At 40.9% G+C, this 20,616-nt stretch overlaps 2 protein-coding genes across 3 annotated transcripts in view; both read right to left on the bottom strand.

The window, feature by feature from the left end:
* Positions 1–3,346: 3,346 nt before the first annotated feature.
* On the bottom strand, positions 3,347–8,773 carry LOC309697614 (keratin, type II cytoskeletal 8-like). Its single transcript, XM_082519671.1, has 8 exons — positions 8,265–8,773; positions 6,438–6,646; positions 5,743–5,803; positions 5,360–5,455; positions 4,896–5,060; positions 4,681–4,806; positions 4,332–4,596; positions 3,347–4,219 (listed from the first exon to the last, which is right to left on the bottom strand). The coding sequence occupies exons 1-8, from the start codon at positions 8,655–8,657 to the stop codon at positions 3,954–3,956; spliced, it is 1,581 nt and encodes a 526-aa protein (XP_082375797.1). The 5' UTR covers positions 8,658–8,773; the 3' UTR covers positions 3,347–3,953.
* LOC309697618 (uncharacterized protein) overlaps positions 8,668–20,616 on the bottom strand; it is an 88,861-nt gene continuing 76,912 nt past the window's right edge. Inside the window, exons 3-4 of one of the 2 annotated variants that reach the window (XM_082519675.1) lie at positions 19,345–19,441; positions 8,668–12,587 (exon numbers count right to left, since the gene is read on the bottom strand). In XM_082519675.1, the coding sequence (XP_082375801.1) occupies positions 12,562–12,587; positions 19,345–19,441 (123 nt within the window). In that variant the 3' untranslated portion in view covers positions 8,668–12,561. Of the gene's footprint in view, positions 12,588–18,961; positions 19,442–20,616 lie in introns of those variants that run through there. The other variant, XR_014273866.1, reaches the window with a different exon arrangement.

The following is a 20,616-nucleotide window of genomic DNA, read 5'->3' on the forward strand; positions in this document are numbered from 1 at the left end:
TGTGTGTGTGTGTGTGTATAGCTTATGTGGCCTCAACAGATGAGCTACTGTAGCTCAAATCTCTGATTCTGATAGAACGTGTCAAGATACACAAGGCATCACAGTTTGTTGCATATGGGACTCCATACTGTAGCTGCAGACCAGTCAGGCTGCACATGCCTACATGACCCCTGTCAGCATTTCTGCAAGCACCAACACTGGGTCCAAACAAGACCAGTGTCACTATGTTCTGCTGGGAAATCATGGTTCCTGCCACCCATGTGGATGTTACTTTGGCACGTACCACCTACTTAAGTGTTACTGCAGACCATGTACATCCTTTCATGGAAACAGTATTCCCTGGTGGCTGTGGCCTCTATCAGCAAGATATGGATGAAACACCAATATGTCTGTGAAGGTTCTCAGTCATCCAGGTCATTGTAGTCAAAGGAGCTTGCAAAGAAAAGCGTCTGGACTTCTTTAAGTTGCTTGAAGACGTTTCACCTCTCATCCGAGAAGCTTCTTCAGTTCTAAGGTCAAATGGTGGAGAGTCCCAGATATGAACCTAGTGGGAGTGACCCCCCACAGAGGGACAAAAGGACCCCCTGATGATCCTCTAATCGCCTGAGCCAAGGTGGGAAACTGGGCGTGGGTCCCAATCAGCCAGAGTTTCGGGTGTGTTCATTGTGAAACCTGGCCCCACCTTATCATGCGAATTCCTGAGGTCAGATGGCCCAGGATGTGAGTGGGCGTTAAGGCGTCTGGGAAGGGATCTCAAAACTGGATTATAGATGGCAGAGAGTTGGTGTCGTAAACCCCCGCCTCTGTTCAAAGATGGTCGCTCACAGTGGACATAGATGGCTTCTTTCACTCCTCTTTCAAACCATATCTGGGACTCTCCACCATTTGACCTTAGAACTGAAGAAGCTTCTCGGATGAGAGGTGAAACGTCTTCAAGCAACTTAAAGAAGTCCAGACGCTTTTCTTTGCAAGCTCCTTTGACGATGAAACACCAAGTGTTTCTAACAACTTGGTGCCACATATTTCATGGATCCATTCGAGTCCATGCCTTGATGGCTCAGGCCTGTTTGTAAAACCAACACAAAATTAGGGAGGTGATCATAATGTTATTCCTGATTGGTGCTTATAAAGAAAGCAGAATTAGACCAGGTTTTGAGCCCTGAGGGACTCCACATACATGGGCACAAATGAGGCAATACAATTAATATCAATTCTGAAATGTTTGTCAAATACAGTAAGTAAGAATGTCATGATCAGTGGTGTGAAAGGCTGGAGTCAAGCAGTACTCGTACCATTTAAGCATATCAGGGGTAGTTTCAGTAATCATGTGGTTTCTTCAGTAGCCAGATTGGAATTTATCAAAGATACTGGTTCTTCTTCTTTTAACCAGTCCAAGTAACAAATGAGAAACAGCTTTTTAAAGCTGTGCCTAAGACAATCGGCCCTAGGGAGTGTTTTTTTGTTAAGCACAGGAATGATGCTGGCTATTTTAATCTGGTATGCAACCACGTTACAGAGAACAGAGAGAAGCCAAGGGGAAATGACAGTCATGATAATTAAGAAATTATCATGCACCTGGATATTCTATGTATTTGTAGTTTTCTAGCTCCATTCAATGTCACTGTTTATGTTATCTAGAGCTATCATTGATATTTGAAAACAGCTCTTGTGTTGTTTATGCCGAATTCTGATCCTACTATTTGAATGCTGCAGCAGGAATCCAGACTCTTCAGAGACAATGTTTTTTCCAGTCTTCTGTTGTCCAAGTTTTCTTCCCATATCAACTGGCTTACTCACATATCCATATCCAAGATATAGAACCATCTAGAACTAAATTAAATAACTTGCAATGCAATATTATTACTGCAATACAGTCATGTTAAACTGCCACAAAGTGGCCAGTATACATTCCTTGTGAAAATTTTTAAAAAGTCAATATATTCTTCTGTGTGCAGTTAATGTTTTTGGGGAAACTGAAGGTACTGTGTAGAGCCATAATTAGTGCAATTATTATTTCCCTTGTATTACATCTCAAAATGGCTACTTTGTAAGTGATTTATTACAGTATCTTAAGTACTGAAGATACTGTACTGTACTGTATACTGTAGTACTGAAATAGTTACATTTAGATTATTCTTAGTTATATGATTATGATTCTGGGTAAACTACACTATATCTCTACTTACTTTTTGGATTTAAACTATTATTATAAATACTATTTATGTTTCTTCATTCACTATTAGTATTTAAAAGTTCAATAAAAACAACTATACAGATCCTTTTAAATTACTCCAAGGATATTCATAGTCTTTTTTATTTACATAAATAATACATATTCATTTTGTACATTTTGAACTGCACAGTTCTGTAGCACTATATACATATGAGAGAGAGACCACATAGAAGAGCGCAACATAGAGCCACCTCGAAGGGACAAGACTCGGCTGTCCATTTGCATCTAAAGGACAAAGGTCACTCTTTTGAGGGCGCCAATGTCAAGGACAAGGTAGAGCATCAATACGGAGCCCATGTCCCTCTTGGGGGATGCTCCCATGGGGCTTAAATCTGGGACCATTTGACCTTAGAACTGAAGAAGCTTCTCAGATGAGAAGTGAAACGTCTTCAAGCAACTAAAAAAGGGCCAGACACTTTGTAGCTTAGCCATGCTCAACAAAGACAATTTTTATACACAGTAAAAGTTCTGTGTAAAGCTTTTTAGTAAATACTGTATTCTGTTTAGTAACTGAAGTATTTATAAATCTGCAGTGTTATATTAGCTCCAGTCAGAAACTGTGCATATATGTGTATGCATACTATGTGTTTTTGTTTGACCCTTACCTTTATTCTTTTTCCCTAAAAAATATTTTTACTATTTTAAGCTATTGTGACCACATAAAGACAGGATGATGCATACTCTATGTTACAATATGATAGTAAAGCCACATAGGTGTGCACTTACATTAAAAAAAAATGTAATTACTGTCCCAGTTTATTCATGTGAGGCTCTGCATCTTCTTTTGGAATCTCTAAGGCCCACATCTAAGCCTCTAATCTGGACGTGAAGTGCTGTATTTGGATGGTATTGATTGATTGATGAATATGTGTGTGAGATGTGATGAAGGTACAGACCTCACAATAATACAAAAAAACCCGATAATCCAACGACCCCTGTGAACAAGTCCCTGGCAAGAAAGGGAAGGATGAACCTCTGGCTCATGGAGGGGCAACAATCTACTGTGACTTGTTGGGCAGTGAAACAAGGGAGACTGTTTAGACTCTACTATCACTACTATTCCTTCTAGTTTTCAGTCTGGACCACTATTTATTTAAAAAACAAAGAAACACCTTTTTACCTTCAGTAAACACATTTTTATTTGGATTGGTAGCAAAAACAGCACCTCAGGACAACAGGTTGGTGTGGGCAGCCTCCTAAGGGGTCAAACAGTTTCAGTTACAGGGCACGCACAGAGACACATGCACTACCTACTGTAGCAGGCAATTTTACGACATTTTTTGACCATGAACACTGGAGCACTGTGTCAGTACATTCACATTCCTCTGACAACACCACTGTCTATTTGATGCACCGCAAAGGCACTTTAAGCATGGAACAGCAGTTGCATAGATTTCAAGGGAGCGTGACACATCTGTGTTTTATTCCTAGCTGAAGTAGGCCCAGGTTTTATCGGACTTTTTTAAACAAACAACTATTTTTAGTACAAACTGTCAGAAAACAGACATACAAAACAAAATCCTTTGGTCCCTTTCAAATCTTTGGTAGTGTTACAATCATTTATTGCTTTGTTAAGAACATGTAAAGGCTCTGAAGAGTGGCTGGCAAGCTTTTGTTTCAGACTTGTTTATTGGGTTGGGGGTGAACTGTGACTATATAACTACCATAGAGGCAGAGAAGATCATAGCAGACAGGCAGCTACACCTCTAGACTAGACCGCTCAATCCTCAATGACTTCGGAGGACTCAGACACCACTTTGCCATCCTTGGTCTCAATCATCTTGATCACAACATTCTTCTTAGTCTGGGTGCTGTATCCACCGGCACTGCCGCTGCTGCTGCTGAAGCCACCACTACTGTATCCACCACCGTATCCACCACCGTATCCACTACCGTATCCACTACCGTATCCGCCACTGAAACCGCTGGAGTAGGTGCTCGAGTAGCTGCTCTTCATGCTGTCCATGGGGAATCCACTGTAGCTTGCTGTTGAGAGACAATACTTTAACTTACAAATGTTCAATTAATCTGTTAAACCTGAAAACTACAAGAGAATCCAAACTACAAGTGCTGCAGGATGTCACTGAAGGGAACTTACTGCTCTGCTGGGAGATGTTGATAGCCTTGATGCCGTTTGCCAGTCTGTCCTCTTCTCCCTCCAGGAGTTTTCTGTACGTGGCGATCTCAATGTCCAAAGCCAGCTTGACGTTCATTAGGTCCTGGTATTCTCTAATCTGGCGGGCCATGTCCTGTTTAGCTCTCTGCAGGGCATCTTCCAGGTCCTGGATGCGGGCCTTGGCGTCCTTCACAGCCAGCTCGCCACGCTCCTCTGCCTCAGCAATCTGGGCCTCCAGGTTGGCACGCTAACAGATGATTGATAACGGAATAAGACGTTGTCCAAACAACTGGCAGAAATTGACTAGGCTAAGTGTGGTGGCTGAAAATACCTGTCCCTTGACGGCGTCAATCTCTGACTGTAGTCTCTGGATCATGCGGTTAAGGTCTGCGATCTCTGTCTTTGTAGACCTCAAGTCATCTCCATATCTGTTGGCGGATGTCTGCATCTCCTCATACTAAATGAACATTAATAAAGCAAAATATTACAAACCCGAAAGTCTCTAATGAGAACGACCTGATAAACGTAATAGGAATCGTCTGTTACCTTGGTCTTATACCATGTCTCTGCCTCAGCACGGGTACGGTTGGCAATATCCTCATACTGTGCCTTAACCTCTGCAACAATGGCATCCATGTCCAGGTTGCGGCTGTTGTCCATCTCCACGATGACTGATGTGTCCTTGATTTGGCTCTGGAGCTCACGCAGTTCCTAGTCAAAAAGGAAAGAGAAGAAGAGGTGAAAGATTAGTCATGTAAACCCCAGGATGAAACGCTTAAAACTAACACACTCAAAGAGGTGCTGTAAGGAAATATGCTAAAAAGATGAAAAAATCAAGATTGCTGCAAAGGCAAAACATATTCCAAAAGGATACCACAAACATCATAAGAATGCCATGACAGGGAAGATAAACGCTGATGAAAGCAGCAAGTGGTTTAGTGGTTGGAGGTTTTGAAGCCAAAAGGGAAGCAGGGAAAAAACAATGCAGTCACGCTGATTTTGTGCCGTACCTCCTCATAGATCGACCTGAGGAAGTTAATCTCATCTGTCAAACTCTCCAGCTTAGCCTCCAGCTCAACCTTATTCATGTAGGCCTCATCGACATCCTGGAAGAAAGAAAAGAAAAGCAAAACTTTTGTTAGAACACGAGGCTAATTTAAGAAAAGTTGTACCTTCTTAACATCGACTCCAACCCACCTAGGGTTAGAGTCTTTTTTTATAGAACACCCAAATGGTAAAGCTTTTAACAGAAAGACTATATGAGACTTCATTTGACATGTAACATATCCTAGTTTCTGAATTTCTGTGGCTCAAACAACAGTTTACCCCCCCCGGCCCAGCAGATGTTATGAACAAACAGTGTGTACAGATGTAAGAAAAAAACAGTGCTGACCTTCTTGATCAGGACAAAGTCATTCTCACACTCTGTGCGCTTGTTGATCTCGTCTTCATACCTGAAAGGACAAAGACAATAGTATTTATGAGGCCATTTTGAAAATCCAGAAATAACTCATTGTATTTCAGTGTTTTTAAACTAAAGTAACACTAGGTGGTGCAAGACGACCATAACTGATTGGTGAACTCCTTTGGGACATTTGCCTCACACAGTGTTTGTTGACTCTGGGCCAAGAGGTGTTGCTGATATTTCTCCCTTGGGAACCCCTCAGCTGATGTGCCCCATTTGTCTGCAGACAACTAAAGAGCGCATGCAGCACTGCTGTCCTCTGATGGAGATATGTGCACGCCAGCATGGACACAATCAAGCTTGTTTCCCTCATGTGTAAATGCTATAGACAGGTCTGCTGACAGCCAACTCACGAGCCATGAGCTTTACCTCCACTCATACGTAATGTAATGGGTGTTTGGAACATACTTCCTGAGTGTTGTAATTCCCTCGAGTAAGTGTGACGCAAAACAACGGACAGATGTAGGGAGTAGTCTGTACAGCTCACTCAAATGTAAGGCTTCTTTTGTGCACATATTAGTTGAATGGAAACAGATGAATCCTACATAAAACATACGTATCAGAACTGCAGGACTGAAGCGGCTTATTCTTTGCCCTCACTGACCCCCTCCCTCCACACTCACTTGTTCTTGAAGTCTTCCACCAGGCCCTGCATGTTGTGCAGGTCAGCCTCCAGCTTCATCTTGTCGTTGCCTAGGCTGTCCAGCTGTCTGCGAAGGTTGGCGATGTAAGCCTCGAACATGGCGTCGATGTTGGAGCGGGTGGTGGTCTGTCCCTGCAGCAGGCTCCACTTGGTCTCCAACATTTTGTTCTGCTGCTCCAGGAAGCGGACCTGAGGTTCACAGAAAGAGGCAGAAAAGACAGGGTTATGCATCTGACTGTGTACAGTCATCTATGGATGAATATAAGCAAGCAGTAATTTTTACATTTTTGCTTGTTGTTAGACGTGAGTTATTATGAAACTTCCTTGTAAAGTATGAGCGTGCGGTCGATGGGACCCCGATGTAATAGAATAGCTTTATCTAAGGATTCAGTTACCATCAACATGGCCATCAACCTCGCCATTTGCCACCTATTGTCTTTGTTGTTCTTGTCTATGTTTTGTAAGCTGCTCTGCTGCCAGACTGGCTGTTGTGTTTTTCCAAAGGAAGGTATGCATGACATGCTCGCATCCTGACAGGAGGTAGGGGGTTGGAAAAAAGCAGTGATGGAGGAACAGCTTTAGATGACCATTCTCCCGCATGTCTTCCTGTTTTTGTGCGACAAATAAAAAAAGGGGCGAAGCTGAGTTTTGTCGGCAGGCAGACGAAGAAAGGTCAATATTTAACCGCGTAATATGGATGTGCTGAACGGAGAGAATATGAAGCTAGATGGGGCAAAGTGAAGAGCTGTGTGGTTTGCATACTTGCATACTAAAAAGAGAAACAGTGAAAGCAGATATGTGACTCATTGGACCTTGGACCATGAGACAGTGCACTCTAAAGCTGAGGCCTAACTGCCTCCTGTTGTCTTCATTAGAGCTGGAGAGAAATCAGATAACAGAAGTGGCTCCAAATACAGCACACGAAATAAAAGACATGTGGGCGGAAGTTTGTTTGCTCGGTGTCAAAGCATGCAAAATGCACTCTAGCTTCCTTAATCATTGCTCTGGGAGTAACAGAGTCGATATGTAGCCAGTCAGCTGGCACTGGCGAGAACATGAAACCAACTGGCCTTTTTAAATATTAACCCACTCCTGAGAGCTCAGAGGACAAATACTCTACTGAGTGTCACACAAACTTTTATGTACTTCACTGCTGATTAGAAAGATAAAAACTTCATGTGCTGATACACCCGGTGGGCATTCTTTATACAGTGTGTCACTGTGAAAGACGCCATTGTCACAAAGGTAACAACAGCACTCAGTACTGACTGTATGCGTGTATTTGGCAGGGGTGGGGGCCAGCAGGGAGAGCCACACCCCAAGTAAGGGGAGGGACTATTCCCAAGGTAACTCGTATCACAAGCCCTGAGCTCTGCCCTGACACACCCTGAACTTTTTTCTTCTCTCCTCTCTCTCTCTCTTTGTCTTCGTTTCTCATTCTACACGTCTGTTTTTCATCACTATAAAAGGGCAACCAGAGCCAAAAGATATGAGAGCCTAACCCCGAGTTGCCTTTTGCAGCATTTGTGGGAGGGAAGCAAAGAGAGGAATAAATCAAATTTCCCCATGCAGCAAAAGTGAGGAAATCAGCATTACAGAACATGTGGCGAACATATGGGTCTCCCTCTCGAATGTTGCATAACAGTGTAACAGCTCTGAAATACGTACAATACAGCATTCTTTGTTTTTAGCACACTTTGCCCAAGCTTTCAGCTTTCAGTGCAACCAAAGTAGCTCCTGCTTGAGAAGACTAAAACAGCCTGAAACTTTGAGCTACACTAATCTGACCACTACTACAAACTCTTACCTTGTCAATGAAGGAAGCAAAGCGGTTGTTGAGGGTCTTGATCTGCTCCTTCTCCTGGGTGCGGACAACTTGGATGTTGGGGTCAATCTCCAGGTTCAGGGGGGCCAGAAGGCTCTTGTTCACAGTCACAGCAGTGATGGTCTGGCCACCACCCAAACTACCACCATAGCCCAAACCCATGCCCATTGCTCCTGAGCCACCCATGCCAGAGCTCACGCTGTAGGCAGAGGACCTGGTGATGCCACCACCCACAAACTGACTAGGGGCACCATAGGAACTCCTGGCAGAGTACCTCTTGCTGGCAGAAATACCCGATCCACCATAGGAACTGCTGCTGAAGTTCCTTGGAGCAGAAGAGCTCTTGTAACTCATCGTGTTCACCCTGTAAGACATTGTGAAGTAGTTTTTCTTTTGGATGAAAAAAGTCTGGGTAGGTCAGACCAAGTGGCTCGGTAAATAAGGCAGGCAGTCAGGCAGGCCAGCAGTCGGGAGAGACCAGAGTGGATAGAAAGACGAGAATCTACTGAAGAGTTTTAAAGCTTTCCCCAGTGGGAGGGGACTTCAGTGACTTCAGGCTTTAGATGCCATTGGCTGCAAGTCTATGACAGGGAGGGCTGGGCTGTAACTTTACACTTCTATGACACACGGTCCAGTCATTCAAAACCATTACCTGCCCTTTCTACAGGCTTCTCTGGGTTGTAAGAAAAAACTTTTCTTTTTGAGGAATGTGGAGATATTTCTCTCCTCAGTCTGTCTCTTTCCTAGTAAAAGTATTCAAGCACACTACAAATAAAATGCTTTGTAGTAATAATGATTGTATTCCAGCTGAAGCTTTGTATGACAAAAACTGCAGCATTAGCGTGTGGGGGCTGGTGCCTGAGTGGGTGGTTGATAAGCAGCTCAGCAGTTCTCGCACATGTACGTGAGTTACATCTGTACAACAAAAGATGATCTGTTATGATTCATTGATAAGGCATTTGTGAACTGGTATGTGTAAGAAGGGAGGTGTCATCTTAATGAAACAAACAATGAATATGGAATATAGACTGGGATGCACTGGGATGTCTATTCTGCAAGGAATTCCTTCACCCTCCTTTCTGTGACTTCAACACAAATAACACATCATCACAGATCATTAAGCTCTACCAAGTCTGTGTACAGATCTTTCTGATGTCTGTCCAAAACACATTTCAGCAGGACACTGCATATTTGCAGTATCATATATTCAAATAACAGGTTGGACTACAAGTTGTTGTGGATGCAGTTTAAAACTTGTGTACGAATTAACTTTTTAAATGTTAGCTTCCTGCAGTTTTGCCATCTCTTATTCAGCCTTGTAGGAGTTAGAACTTTTTATTTTCTTACTTTGAGTTAGCAGCAAAGATTTACACTGATCCCACGCTTAACCTAGCCAGCAACAGCCAGCAGCCGGTTAGGGATATCTTAGCTTGCATTCCCTATACAACTGAAAGTTATTCTTACTCTGTTAAATAACCTATAAATCATTAGTAAAATATTAACTAACAGGCCAGTGATTAACCATTTATAAAGGGTCTCTTATTAGTTTCAATAGGAAATGTATTCTTTTTTAATATTTATTTTAATTTGTACAGAAATCTAGCTTACATGCTAACAGGCTAGCCTGGCCTTTTGTCAAGCTAAGGTAAATGACTGCCGTTTGTCGATTTCGCTCAGCTGGCCCACTTCAATCAAGTTTGTAAAACTATACATTGTTTAAAAGCATACTTTAAATATAGTAACATTTTTATGACGATATCCAGAGCAATAGAGAAAAACTTAGCTTCTGTATTATTAATAGTGGAAGGGTGGCTTCTTGAATAACTACTGCTGCAGACTTCACCATCAGAGTCCAGAAAAATTGGTTTCATGCTCTTACTGTGATTTATAAAAAAAAAAACAACAACAACAAAGTGTAGGTTAATGGATTAGTCACTTTGATGTGTCTTAGTTTGTATTTATTTATGGTTTGTCCTTGTCCCCTAGCTGGTTGTGGTAAATGACGGGTTTTCCCTTTAACATTGTAGCCTCTTTACCTTACAAAATAAAGCACCTCGGAGTTTATTGCTAGTTTATGAATAAAACGAATAGAGATAGTTGATAACCAGACAGGACAATTTAATTTTTGAAAATCCAACCTTGTTTTAAACAAGAGTGAAAGAGCTCTAATATTTTCATCGGGGCTCAAGATCCTCTGCAGCTACAGGGAACTTGTATGCAAACCCCAGTCTGTGCCTTAGCACATCACATGTACAGGTCTGTGTACTTTCATCTGCAAACCAGGTGAACTGCACAAACCAGCAGGCTTTTGATACGGTCCACCAAGAAGTATGTCAGGTTAACGCCACTAAGCCTGAGGCTATTAAAAAACAATGAACACAAGTGCTTGACAGTTTATTCATGCATATATACACTGTGCTGTTATACATTAGCAGTTGTTTAAATGATGTGCATGCTTCTCAGCTAAACAGTTGGGATGCATTGTTGTTCTCTCTAAACATGTTCCCAAATTCACAGCTGATACCTGAGGGAGTTTGTGTAAATGCGAGTACAGTAACTTCATGTTTTTACCAGACTACAGGACAGGATGTTGTGTCAAAAGTCTTTCCACCAATACCCGCCCTGCGTTCTTCTCCTCCCTCATTCATTTCCTCCTTCAGTGCCTCGCCACAATGAGTCATGAGTCTTGGCATTACTGATTCAACCCTCTCTACCATACCCTCTCTCCTCCATTTTCTGTAGCCTTCTTTTTTCCCCTCCAGTGCCTCTTGGCCTCATAACTGTCATGGAAACATGCAGAAATAAAACACAGCGGTCCCATCACCATCTTTGAAATGCCAAATCGATGCCAGCTGAAGAGCTCTACCAAGTTGCAAAGCACATAGGGACTGAAGTACTATGTGGCAATGTTGCCATGGTATTGTGAGTTGCTGTGGTTGTCACGCTGGTGAATCTGTTAAGCGACAAATACAAACTAAAGAGGGAACTCCTGTTGGGCTCTGTGTACGTCATATGACAGCAGTGAAATCATAGTTCTCATATAGTATCAGCAGATTATGAATCACGTAGGATGTCGATTTAATCAACAGGAGTGAGTCACAGTTTTCTCTCAGACCGTCTGGAAGTAAACTGAATTTCAGTAAATTCCAACATGAATTATGAAACTTTGTTGGGATGCCGTATGACTTGAATCATTTTATTTATTTAAAACACTGGAAAACCGACAGAAGGAAAATCCTCATTTTCAGTGGTTCCATGTGACTAAATACAACAACAAAATCAAACAGCAGTATAAGGAAACTGTATCAAGTTGGTACAATTTTCACTATAAGTGACTGAGTGGGGTCATGCACAATCACATCATTCTGTGTTGCTGCAGGCTGACAAACACCTGCCTCCTTCCAAAGTTTTTTCAGCATCATAGGTTTGATTTTATTTAAATTTTCCAGTTTTAACCACCAAATGTTTTGCGGGATACCTTGACTAAAAGAACTAGGGTGTCGACAGTTATTGAGTTTTTCTACAGCAAATATTCTTAACATTATACACCTGCCCACGTGATGTTTTCCTTATGTTTTCCTTTCCTTTCCTTTGGTGTTAAATTGATTAGCATACCATCATTTAATAAAAATCATGCATGAGGAAGGATTCCTGTATAACACATGGTGATGTTGTAGGCATTTATTTGTTTGTTAAAAGGTAAAAAAATGCAAAATTGCACGCACTGACACTAAGACAAATCAATAAATATAACAGAGACAATTTAATGGTTTGATAGCTGTTAGCATTCTTATAAAAACTGGCTAAGTAAAGTTATTCATGAAGGATACTTAAAGCTTTGTTAAAGCACATTCCCGATACATGGTGCATATTAAATGATGTTTTTACATGCATCTTTATTATCTTTTTGATGAGATACTAAACTGTATCAGATCAACTGAAAGGGATCCGTCTTCATGTTCTGTCCACACTCAAAAAAGTATTTACACCCAAAATACTGACTTTAAATATAAGTGGATTACTTTTCCATGTGAGATTGTTACATAAGGACCGTGTAAAATGTTAAATTTAACGGAATCTGGTCCAAAAAACAAAAAAAACTTTCTTTGTAAAAATGATGTTTACAGCTTTCCTGTAATCACTTTAAAACTGCTCCTCAGTTTCACTCCTACTCCCTTTGAGTAGCTATAATTTGATCAGTGTCCTCTTCATCAGAGTGGGCTGATTTTAGCACTGCTCTTTCTTCAATCACATGACACCTGAAACAAAGAGGATTCTTCTATTTCCGCTTTGTGTAGTCTTCCACTGAGATAAATGAGACAAAGGCACAGAATGTCAGCATCAGCAGATACCTGTTTGCAATAAAACCTCACAGAGAGGGTGATCATAAGGCTTCCATCTCTTCCCATATTGGTAAAGCACTGTAATTGCAACACGTTTATCTGATTTTGAGTTTTATATACTTAACGAAAAGATGGTTTCAGTCTACGCCTGTCATTCACACCGTCCACCTAAGCCAGATGTAATGATGCTTTCATCATCACCAGCACATGCTTGAAGTTTTTTTCACCATCCGTCATTAAAACATCAACAACCTGAGACTGACCGTGTGTCTGCCAGCTAATCACATGCCTTTGAGGCAGCTGATTTTCTGGTTTGACTGGGACTAAGGCATTCACCGGGATGAATGAGAACACAGAGAGGTGGACCTTCACACCAACACTTACAACATATTAAAGGACCCGTTGCTGTCACATCAACCCGCAGCTCTCACAAGGTGTGTCTAAGTGTGTCACAAGCTACTTTGGCGTGTGGGCGTGTGTGGGCAGGTACAGAGTCTGTCATGTTGATGGGTGTAACACTCTCGCCCCTATGTGCCTCTTGACCTTAAAGGACACACAGGGTGGAGGAGAAACTTACTCATCCTGCAAGATCTTAAAAGATGGACAAATTACAGGGTGAACTTGTGACTTGTCACCGAAATGCATTAAGTACAGTTACACCACTAAAAGCATTAAAAGTCAAATTTAACAACTGCGTAACTCTTTTGGGTTTTGGATTTTTGGCTTTTTCAGAATTTTAACTGAAGGATTTGTCTTCACTCTTAATGCACACCAGTCCTTCCTGACAGGATACCCTGCACTCGCCCTGCACTTTGAACCACCCTTTGTGTTTTCAGGGAACATTGTTTTCCAATTGAACCTTCTATACCATAAATTGTTAAACAGGACCCTTCCTGTCAGACTGCACAAACCTGTTTGTTTCACTTGAGTTCCCTCTGGAAAAGTCGGGGGGTGGGGGGGTCTTAACACAACTAAAGAAAGGGGCCTCTGAAGTTTGCAGCACAAGCCTGCTAAGCAATAAATGTTTAAGTATGTCAGCTGTATGTTTTAACCAGTGTTTGCAGACCGATTCGATAGGTATGCACAGTAAGAAACTAGTGACAAAGTGCACAGACTCATCAAAGGTTGCAGATCAAGAGAGTCTGAGGGTCAGGCAGGGAAACCACCAATGTAACAATATTAACAATGTTTCAGTTCTACTTAGGTGAACCACAATATAAAGTGTCAGGACTGTAGGACATACTGCAAACCTTCACACAATAATCTGTTGCACAATTAAACCAGTATTTTCCATGTTATAACTTGTAATAATAGATATAACGCTAACTCTAACCCACAAATCCTGACTTTGGCAAAAACTTGTCAGAGTCATTTTTCTTGGAAAAAGTGTCAACACATGCAGTTTTCTTCACAGTAATGTAATGGCAACAAGCATGCATGCTATGTAGTTTGTAATGTGCATGTAATGCTAATCCTTCATTAGAAAGCAACCAGTTAGTACAAGATTTAAATGTTAAAGTTGTCCTCTTCTGCCATTTGTTTGTTTCAGAATATGACCAAAGTTTTAAATATTGATACATGCTCAGGATTCACTCATTTGTGCATGGTAGAACTGGTGCACATGGTAAAATGCACAAATGTAGATTGATTCGTAGCTATGAAATCGTTTACCTCAGTGTGGAGGAGTTGGGGATTTGCCCCTTCCTGAGCTTGGTTCTTTTTTTTAATCCCCCTGTCGTCAAGTACCAGATCAGTGGATAACACGAAGAGAATGGATGGAAGGATGGATGAACCTCCAATCTTCTGATATGAGGATGAGCTACATTACCAACAAAGCTGCAGTTCCCTCATAATCCAGTATGTCACCTTGATTAAAGTAATTAATGTTGATGTTAATGTTAATGATGTTAATTTTGCACCAATTTTAGTTGAATAGTTAAGGCTGAAGAAATGTGGAGTTATGCTATCCCCAATCAAACGACCTCTTAAAGAGGTCCATTAATCTTTGTCATTCACAGTGCAGTTGCAACACAAAATAATTTATTTGCCACACATAGGCATAAAGGCATAAGCGTGCTGCGTTGTGTGCCAAACGCAAATAGGAACAAAAACCACACCTACTGCTGGTTAGAGGTTGGAGCAAGCCAAATATCATTGATAAATACCCTGTCTAACAGGTGTGAAAAGGCTGAATGAGTGGGGAGCATGTAAATACAACATGAAAGAGTCCCATCAGACACAATACGTTCTTTATGCATTGCTGATTTTTTTTTTTAATGAAATTTGAAACTCAGATGGTGATCAGGGCCTTTAGGTCATGGAAGGACTAGAAAAAAATAAAATAGTGAGCAACTATAAAAATAGATAACTGGGATTAGGATTTTGCCCATTCTGTTTGTTATTCTCCCCTTTTGGGTTGATATTAAAATGGGAGAAGGAACGAGGGACTGGCAGCAGTAGGTGCATGTAGCCTACGACAAGCTACATCTGTTGTGTAGTTAGCCAGAGTGAAACAGGTTAGTGCTGTAGCTTTCAGTGTATACAGGTGCAGTAGAAGCACTGCTCTGCTCCCTCACAGTAAATCCTTCTACAGCCCCAGAATCATCCTCCATACCAGGCTTTGACCTATTATTTCAAGCGTGCCAGTCATTCCTTCTCAAACACGAGTTTGGATTCCGAGTTCTGTTTGTGATTCCTGCATGACAACTCGGTGGTTACCAGGGTAACGCTCAGGCAGGTAATCACTAACACCTGTTGAAAGCTGAAAACAGGCTGACTCTTAAATTCTTCTTCAAATAGATGCACAGTGAAAATTTAACCAGAATTAAAACTAAGCCCTCCACCACACACACACACACACACACCCTGTCCAGTGCACCAGCAGGTCTGTCCAGATTTGGATATGGTGGATAGTCAAAATAGTGTATAAACAGTACTAACACAAAAATAGCATACAAACGGAGATACGATAGATTGCCTTCTTTTTTACTATCCAATAAACAAACAAACAAAACAGGTTTAAGAAACAGATTAAGTGATATGTTTTTGGGCCATATTTGGCATCATGCAGTATTACAGTGTAATAACATAACTAGTTTTAAAAAAAGAATTCTGGGTTTCTTTGACATTGGTTGTATATCATTATTGTCATTTTGTGCACGTAGTCAGTTTTTGTGTCTTTGTAGCTGCTTTAAGCCTCTTTGAAGTTAGCTGCTTCTTTTTGTCGTCAATCATTGTCTTTGTAGTTATTTTGTGTCATTTTGTAGCTCTCTTGAGTTTCTTTTTGCATCTCTTTCTTATCATTTTGCTCATCTGTAGGTTTTTTTAGTCATCATTTTTTCCTGTTTTCAGTTGTTTGCATGCCTTGGTTAAAACCCCATTAGTCACAACTGTGATTACAGGGAAAGTGTAGTGCTCTATTACAGATATGAAATATGAACATTCCTACTGGCAAAGAAAATACATGTTGGTAATTCAGTAACTTTATACTAGCCCTTGAGTTTTTAGGCTTAAACATCTATTGAGACACTACTGATGTGCCTCACTGCACAGCAGAACATACTCCTGTGTTATTTTTATAACTCTCTCACAGCCGTTTGAACAAATTAAATAAAGCTTGGACAGAAAAACTGAGGAGGAGAAGGGGAGGAGAGAAGTAAGAAACCCAACATGTTCCATGGAAACACCTGGTCCTACTCAACTCAGTGGCCTTGTGCCCAGTTTACTATTGCCCACAGAAAACTGGATGGCTTATTTGAGTTTCTGTCTCTTTCGCTCTTCTTCCTCCCTTTTTGAACAGCAGAATTTCCTGATTTATAAAACAAAGGCTTACTTTTATTTGCAGCGTGTGTGTAGAAACCTTTTCCTCTTATTTATATCAGTCGGATATGCATCTGTCTGCTGTTTCTATCCACACACACACACGCTTGCACACACACAGACCACATGTTCCTCTGATGTGTGTCCTCGTGTGATCTCTGTATTGCCCCACCCACCACCCTTACCCCCACCCAACGCCACACCCACAATCGCTATGGCAACGGGGTTTACCACAGCGTAGTGATGACTTTGTCAGATGTATATGTGACTGCCATGGAAATAGTGTGGTTGCCATGGGTACGGAGATACACAGAAGCATACAATGTGTAATTGCACACTGTATGGAACTTGGGTATTTGTGGAAACTGCAGCATGTGTCACAGACAGTTGCAGTCTCCCGTGTTCCTGTCAATTTACTGGACTCATTCACGTAGACCTCATGCTAATGTACCGAGGGTCATTCCTTAAGCCTGACTGTTCACTGCTTCTTTTTTTTTTTAGAAAAATCGAAACTGAGAGATAAACCCAAACAGTCCCCACAGACTGTGGAACAATGCAAAAATAAATAAACTTTGACAGGGCTGCAAAATGGAAACGGAAGTCTATGGATGCTTTTTTCTTTTCTTTTCTTTCTTTCTTTCTTTTTTTTTTGCAAGGACCCAATTAAGAATCCCTCGGGTTTTTTTTTTTTTTTTTCCAAACTAAGTGTAAGTAGCCAAAACTGCTTGTGATAAATCTGTTTCCAATCATAGTGCTGCTTACAATAGTCTCCCTTGTTTTTACTTGTGTGGTTTCAGTTACTCACATGGAATGGACAGATTTGTAAGTCAGACATGAAGATTTTCAGTGATTAAAGCCAATGAATGATCTGTCTTTTGTAACAGTCAAGAGTAGCGAGCAGGCTTCAGTCAAAGCTGTAAACCTCGTTCTCTGAGGGTAAGAGTGTGGGCACGTGGTCTGTCTATATGATGGAAACAGTATAAAGGAAGGATAGCTAAGTGTTATGCAACTTGGTATTATTACCTTTTCATAGGACCTTTTTGTTAATCCGTTTTTTATTTATCTATATTTTAAGCTAAGTTTGAAATTGTCACACAGTCGCACCAATGTGTCAAGGCATTTAAGCCTTCACTTATCAAATTTAATGTTTTGTATATAATATATAAAGATAAATAATGTATAAGCACAGGGACTTTTTATATTATATTCAATTTATTTACTGGCTATGATCAGGGTCTAGTGTAAATTAAGAGAAGAGACCAACAAGCTGTGGTGTTTGTGAAGGAGGGGGGAGGTAATTCAGGAAATTCACTAAAACCTGCAGGGTTATATATAGTTGTCAAAATGCCTTTGAACAACTGTTATATATAATCAAGTCATCTATAAAGCTTTAAATGGTACATTTTAATTCATTTTTATATTGGCAAATATCAGAGGAGAAGTGTGGGAAGAAAAACAAAAGAAAACAGACAGCAGCTGAATCTCTTTTTCATTTCACTTACTTTTATTTTGATATGTCTCTCTGAAATTACACTCCATTTACAACCTTTGGTTTACATATTTACCAGCTGACACAACAACAACTCTGTTTCCGTTTCAGGATGTTTTAGAATAACATGCCGTCCGAGTTTTCACCGACAGAATTATCTAAACTTCCAAGGCTATGACTCAATAAGCTGACTGCATGACTGTGTGATAAAGGATTTTTTTTAGTGTCTGGGTAATTCAAGCTGGAGCCTCCGGCTTTATAACAGCACAATAAAATATCGAATAAAAAATTGTATTATGAGGCAGGATCAAACATTGTACACAGCGTATATAAACACATGATACACCTGATTTAATTCACTCACTGACTACTTCTGTGTCAGTGTCTGTCTGTGTCTTTGGCTCTCTGGCTATAACACAGATACTAAAGCAGGCTGCCCTGGAATACCTCACATTCTTAAAAAAACCAAAGATGCCGCATCAGTTCAGGAGTGCAATGAGGAACATGCTTCATGGTGTTGTGCATTATAAATTCATCATACTTTCAGCAATGCATTATACTTTAACACCTTAGAGAGAAAATTCAGTGCAAACAACCACGAACTGCAGTTTCTACCTTTTATAGACAGACCACACAGCACTCTCTTGTTTAAGACTCTTAGTTGTTGGCATGGCTACAAATATCAGTAAGACTGTTAATGAGGTTTTGATACTTCGGACAGGGAACTATACATGCTGGTTTCACTCGGCTCACCACACAACCTTTATGTGTCCAGTTAAATAACCAAGGCCTATGATGACCAACTATAACTGCTTTGACTACTTCGTAGGGCGCACTCGCTGATAAATTGATTACTTACTTGGATGGAATGAATGGTTTAGCAACAGAAAACACGGCCAAGCCAAAGGTCAGTTTGGTTTGACGACAGCAACAGCTTCATGTTGATGTAGGAGGTGTGATAATGCTACTTTACCTTAGCCACAGAGACCTCAAACATTTGAAACTCGACAGCTTTGTGGCAGTAACTCTGATAACTACCGTTTTTTTTTTTTGGTTATTTTTTGTTTGTTGTTGTTGTTGTTGTTTTTTGGGGGGTGGGGGGCATGGGTTGCTTTTTGTACTTTGCTGCAAATCCTGTACATGTTTTGCTTTGGTACTGAAAGTGCAATTCTCCCTTGCATCATAAACTGAAATATGACCATCTCTATGGAGCCCCAGAACAATGCCTACAGTGTGTCTGAAAGGCCAGAACTTTACATCCAAAAAGGCTCAGCGGTGCTGAAAATCAGCGTGGAAAAGGAAAGTAACAGGAAAAACATTGGCGTCAAGCCTGGAAAAGAGACTGTTTTGGGCTCCTGTGGGAATTCTCAGCAAAGGGTATTAGAGCCTGGTAGCGATAAATGACACTTACCCCAACAAGTGGTATTTATCAGGCTGATAAAACTCCAACTGTAGCTCATCCTCATGTCACAGCACAATGACAAAATGTTATAGAGGTTTGGTGAAACCTATGGATGGAAGAACAGGAATGCGTGTTCACATATGAGAAAAGTACGTACAAGTTGGAGTAGTTCGATGCAACACTAATGAACAAAAATAATGTGCTTCCAAGCCAGCCGGGTATCATGTTTCCATCAGTGCCAGTTGGAGCTGGATTTAATGAATACCCGTGATCTCCAGCAGAGTTATTGGAGGGATTAATATTGACTGTACACTTTATCACTGACGGCAAAAGCCAGATGTTACTGTGTGTTGGTAAGTTTTTAGTCCAGTACCGAGGGGGCTCGGAGAAACCAGCCCTCTTTCGGATTCTTGTAACTACTTCTTTTCTACGGCAGTCTAAAAGCGTGCAAATGACTCATCTTGTTTGATGTTGCACTATACTCAGTAATTTCGTGCAAAAAGCAACCTGACCTCAATATCATTTCCTGATTTAAAGTTGCCATGTTGCACAAACAGTTCCACAAACCATACTACCATCCTCCTCAGAAATGCCCTTAAAGGAACACCGTCACTCATACAGAGCGCATCTGAAACATTTGCTAGTTTATGACGTGTCACAGTTACATAGATATCGGTCACTATCTGCAGCTGTCAAAACGCAGATAAAAAAGGAAGCGAGCCGCTACAGTGTGTTTCTAGGGAGACCGTAGCAACACACAAGGAGTGAAACGTCTTCCTCTTCACCTACTTTAGCTCCACCTCTTTCACTTCCGTCTCGCAACCCATCGCGTGATAAATACCAGTATATTCACTTTCAAACTAAAAACCACAGAGGAATGGTTAAACCATTATCCATGTCCTTTGTCTTATGTTTTATCCTGCTGGCTTCATTGATTTATCGCTTTCTTAAGTCTAATATTTACAACAGTGTGACTATGAGTCACTCCAGCAAGTCCATGTCATCACCTACAGTAGCTCTGTGTTGCCTGTCCCCAATGCAAAACAAAAAACCATCCAAAATTTAGTTTTAATGTTAAGTAGTAAAGTGAATTTCAGCAAGCATTATCTGCATCACATAAATCCATTCCTTGAGCCTTCATTAATACGCAACAAGCAAGAATGCAGTTTAATTATAACAGCCTGTTTAGTACAAAGAAAGGGATTAGCGTCAGAACAAGTTGTGTGAGACAAGGATGTACCGGTAACAGCCAAGGATTTTGTGTAACATTACTCTCCAGGC

This window comes from Aulonocara stuartgranti, assembly GCF_965226115.1.
Source record: "Aulonocara stuartgranti genome assembly, chromosome: 20".
Classification (NCBI taxonomy): Eukaryota; Metazoa; Chordata; class Actinopteri; order Cichliformes; family Cichlidae; genus Aulonocara; species Aulonocara stuartgranti.

What these genes read in the sequence shown, in the direction of transcription:
- LOC309697614 (XM_082519671.1), bottom strand. Translation starts at nt 8,657, where the DNA reads ATGTCTTACAGGGTGAACACGATGAGTTACAAGAGCTCTTCTGCTCCA. An exon ending in TTGCTTCCTTCATTGACAAG is followed by an intron (nt 6,647 to 8,264) that starts GTAAGAGTTTGT and finishes TGTGAACCTCAG; the next exon opens with GTCCGCTTCCTGGAGCAGCA. An exon ending in CAACATCTCCCAGCAGAGCA is followed by an intron (nt 4,220 to 4,331) that starts GTAAGTTCCCTT and finishes GTCTCTCAACAG; the next exon opens with CAAGCTACAGTGGATTCCCC.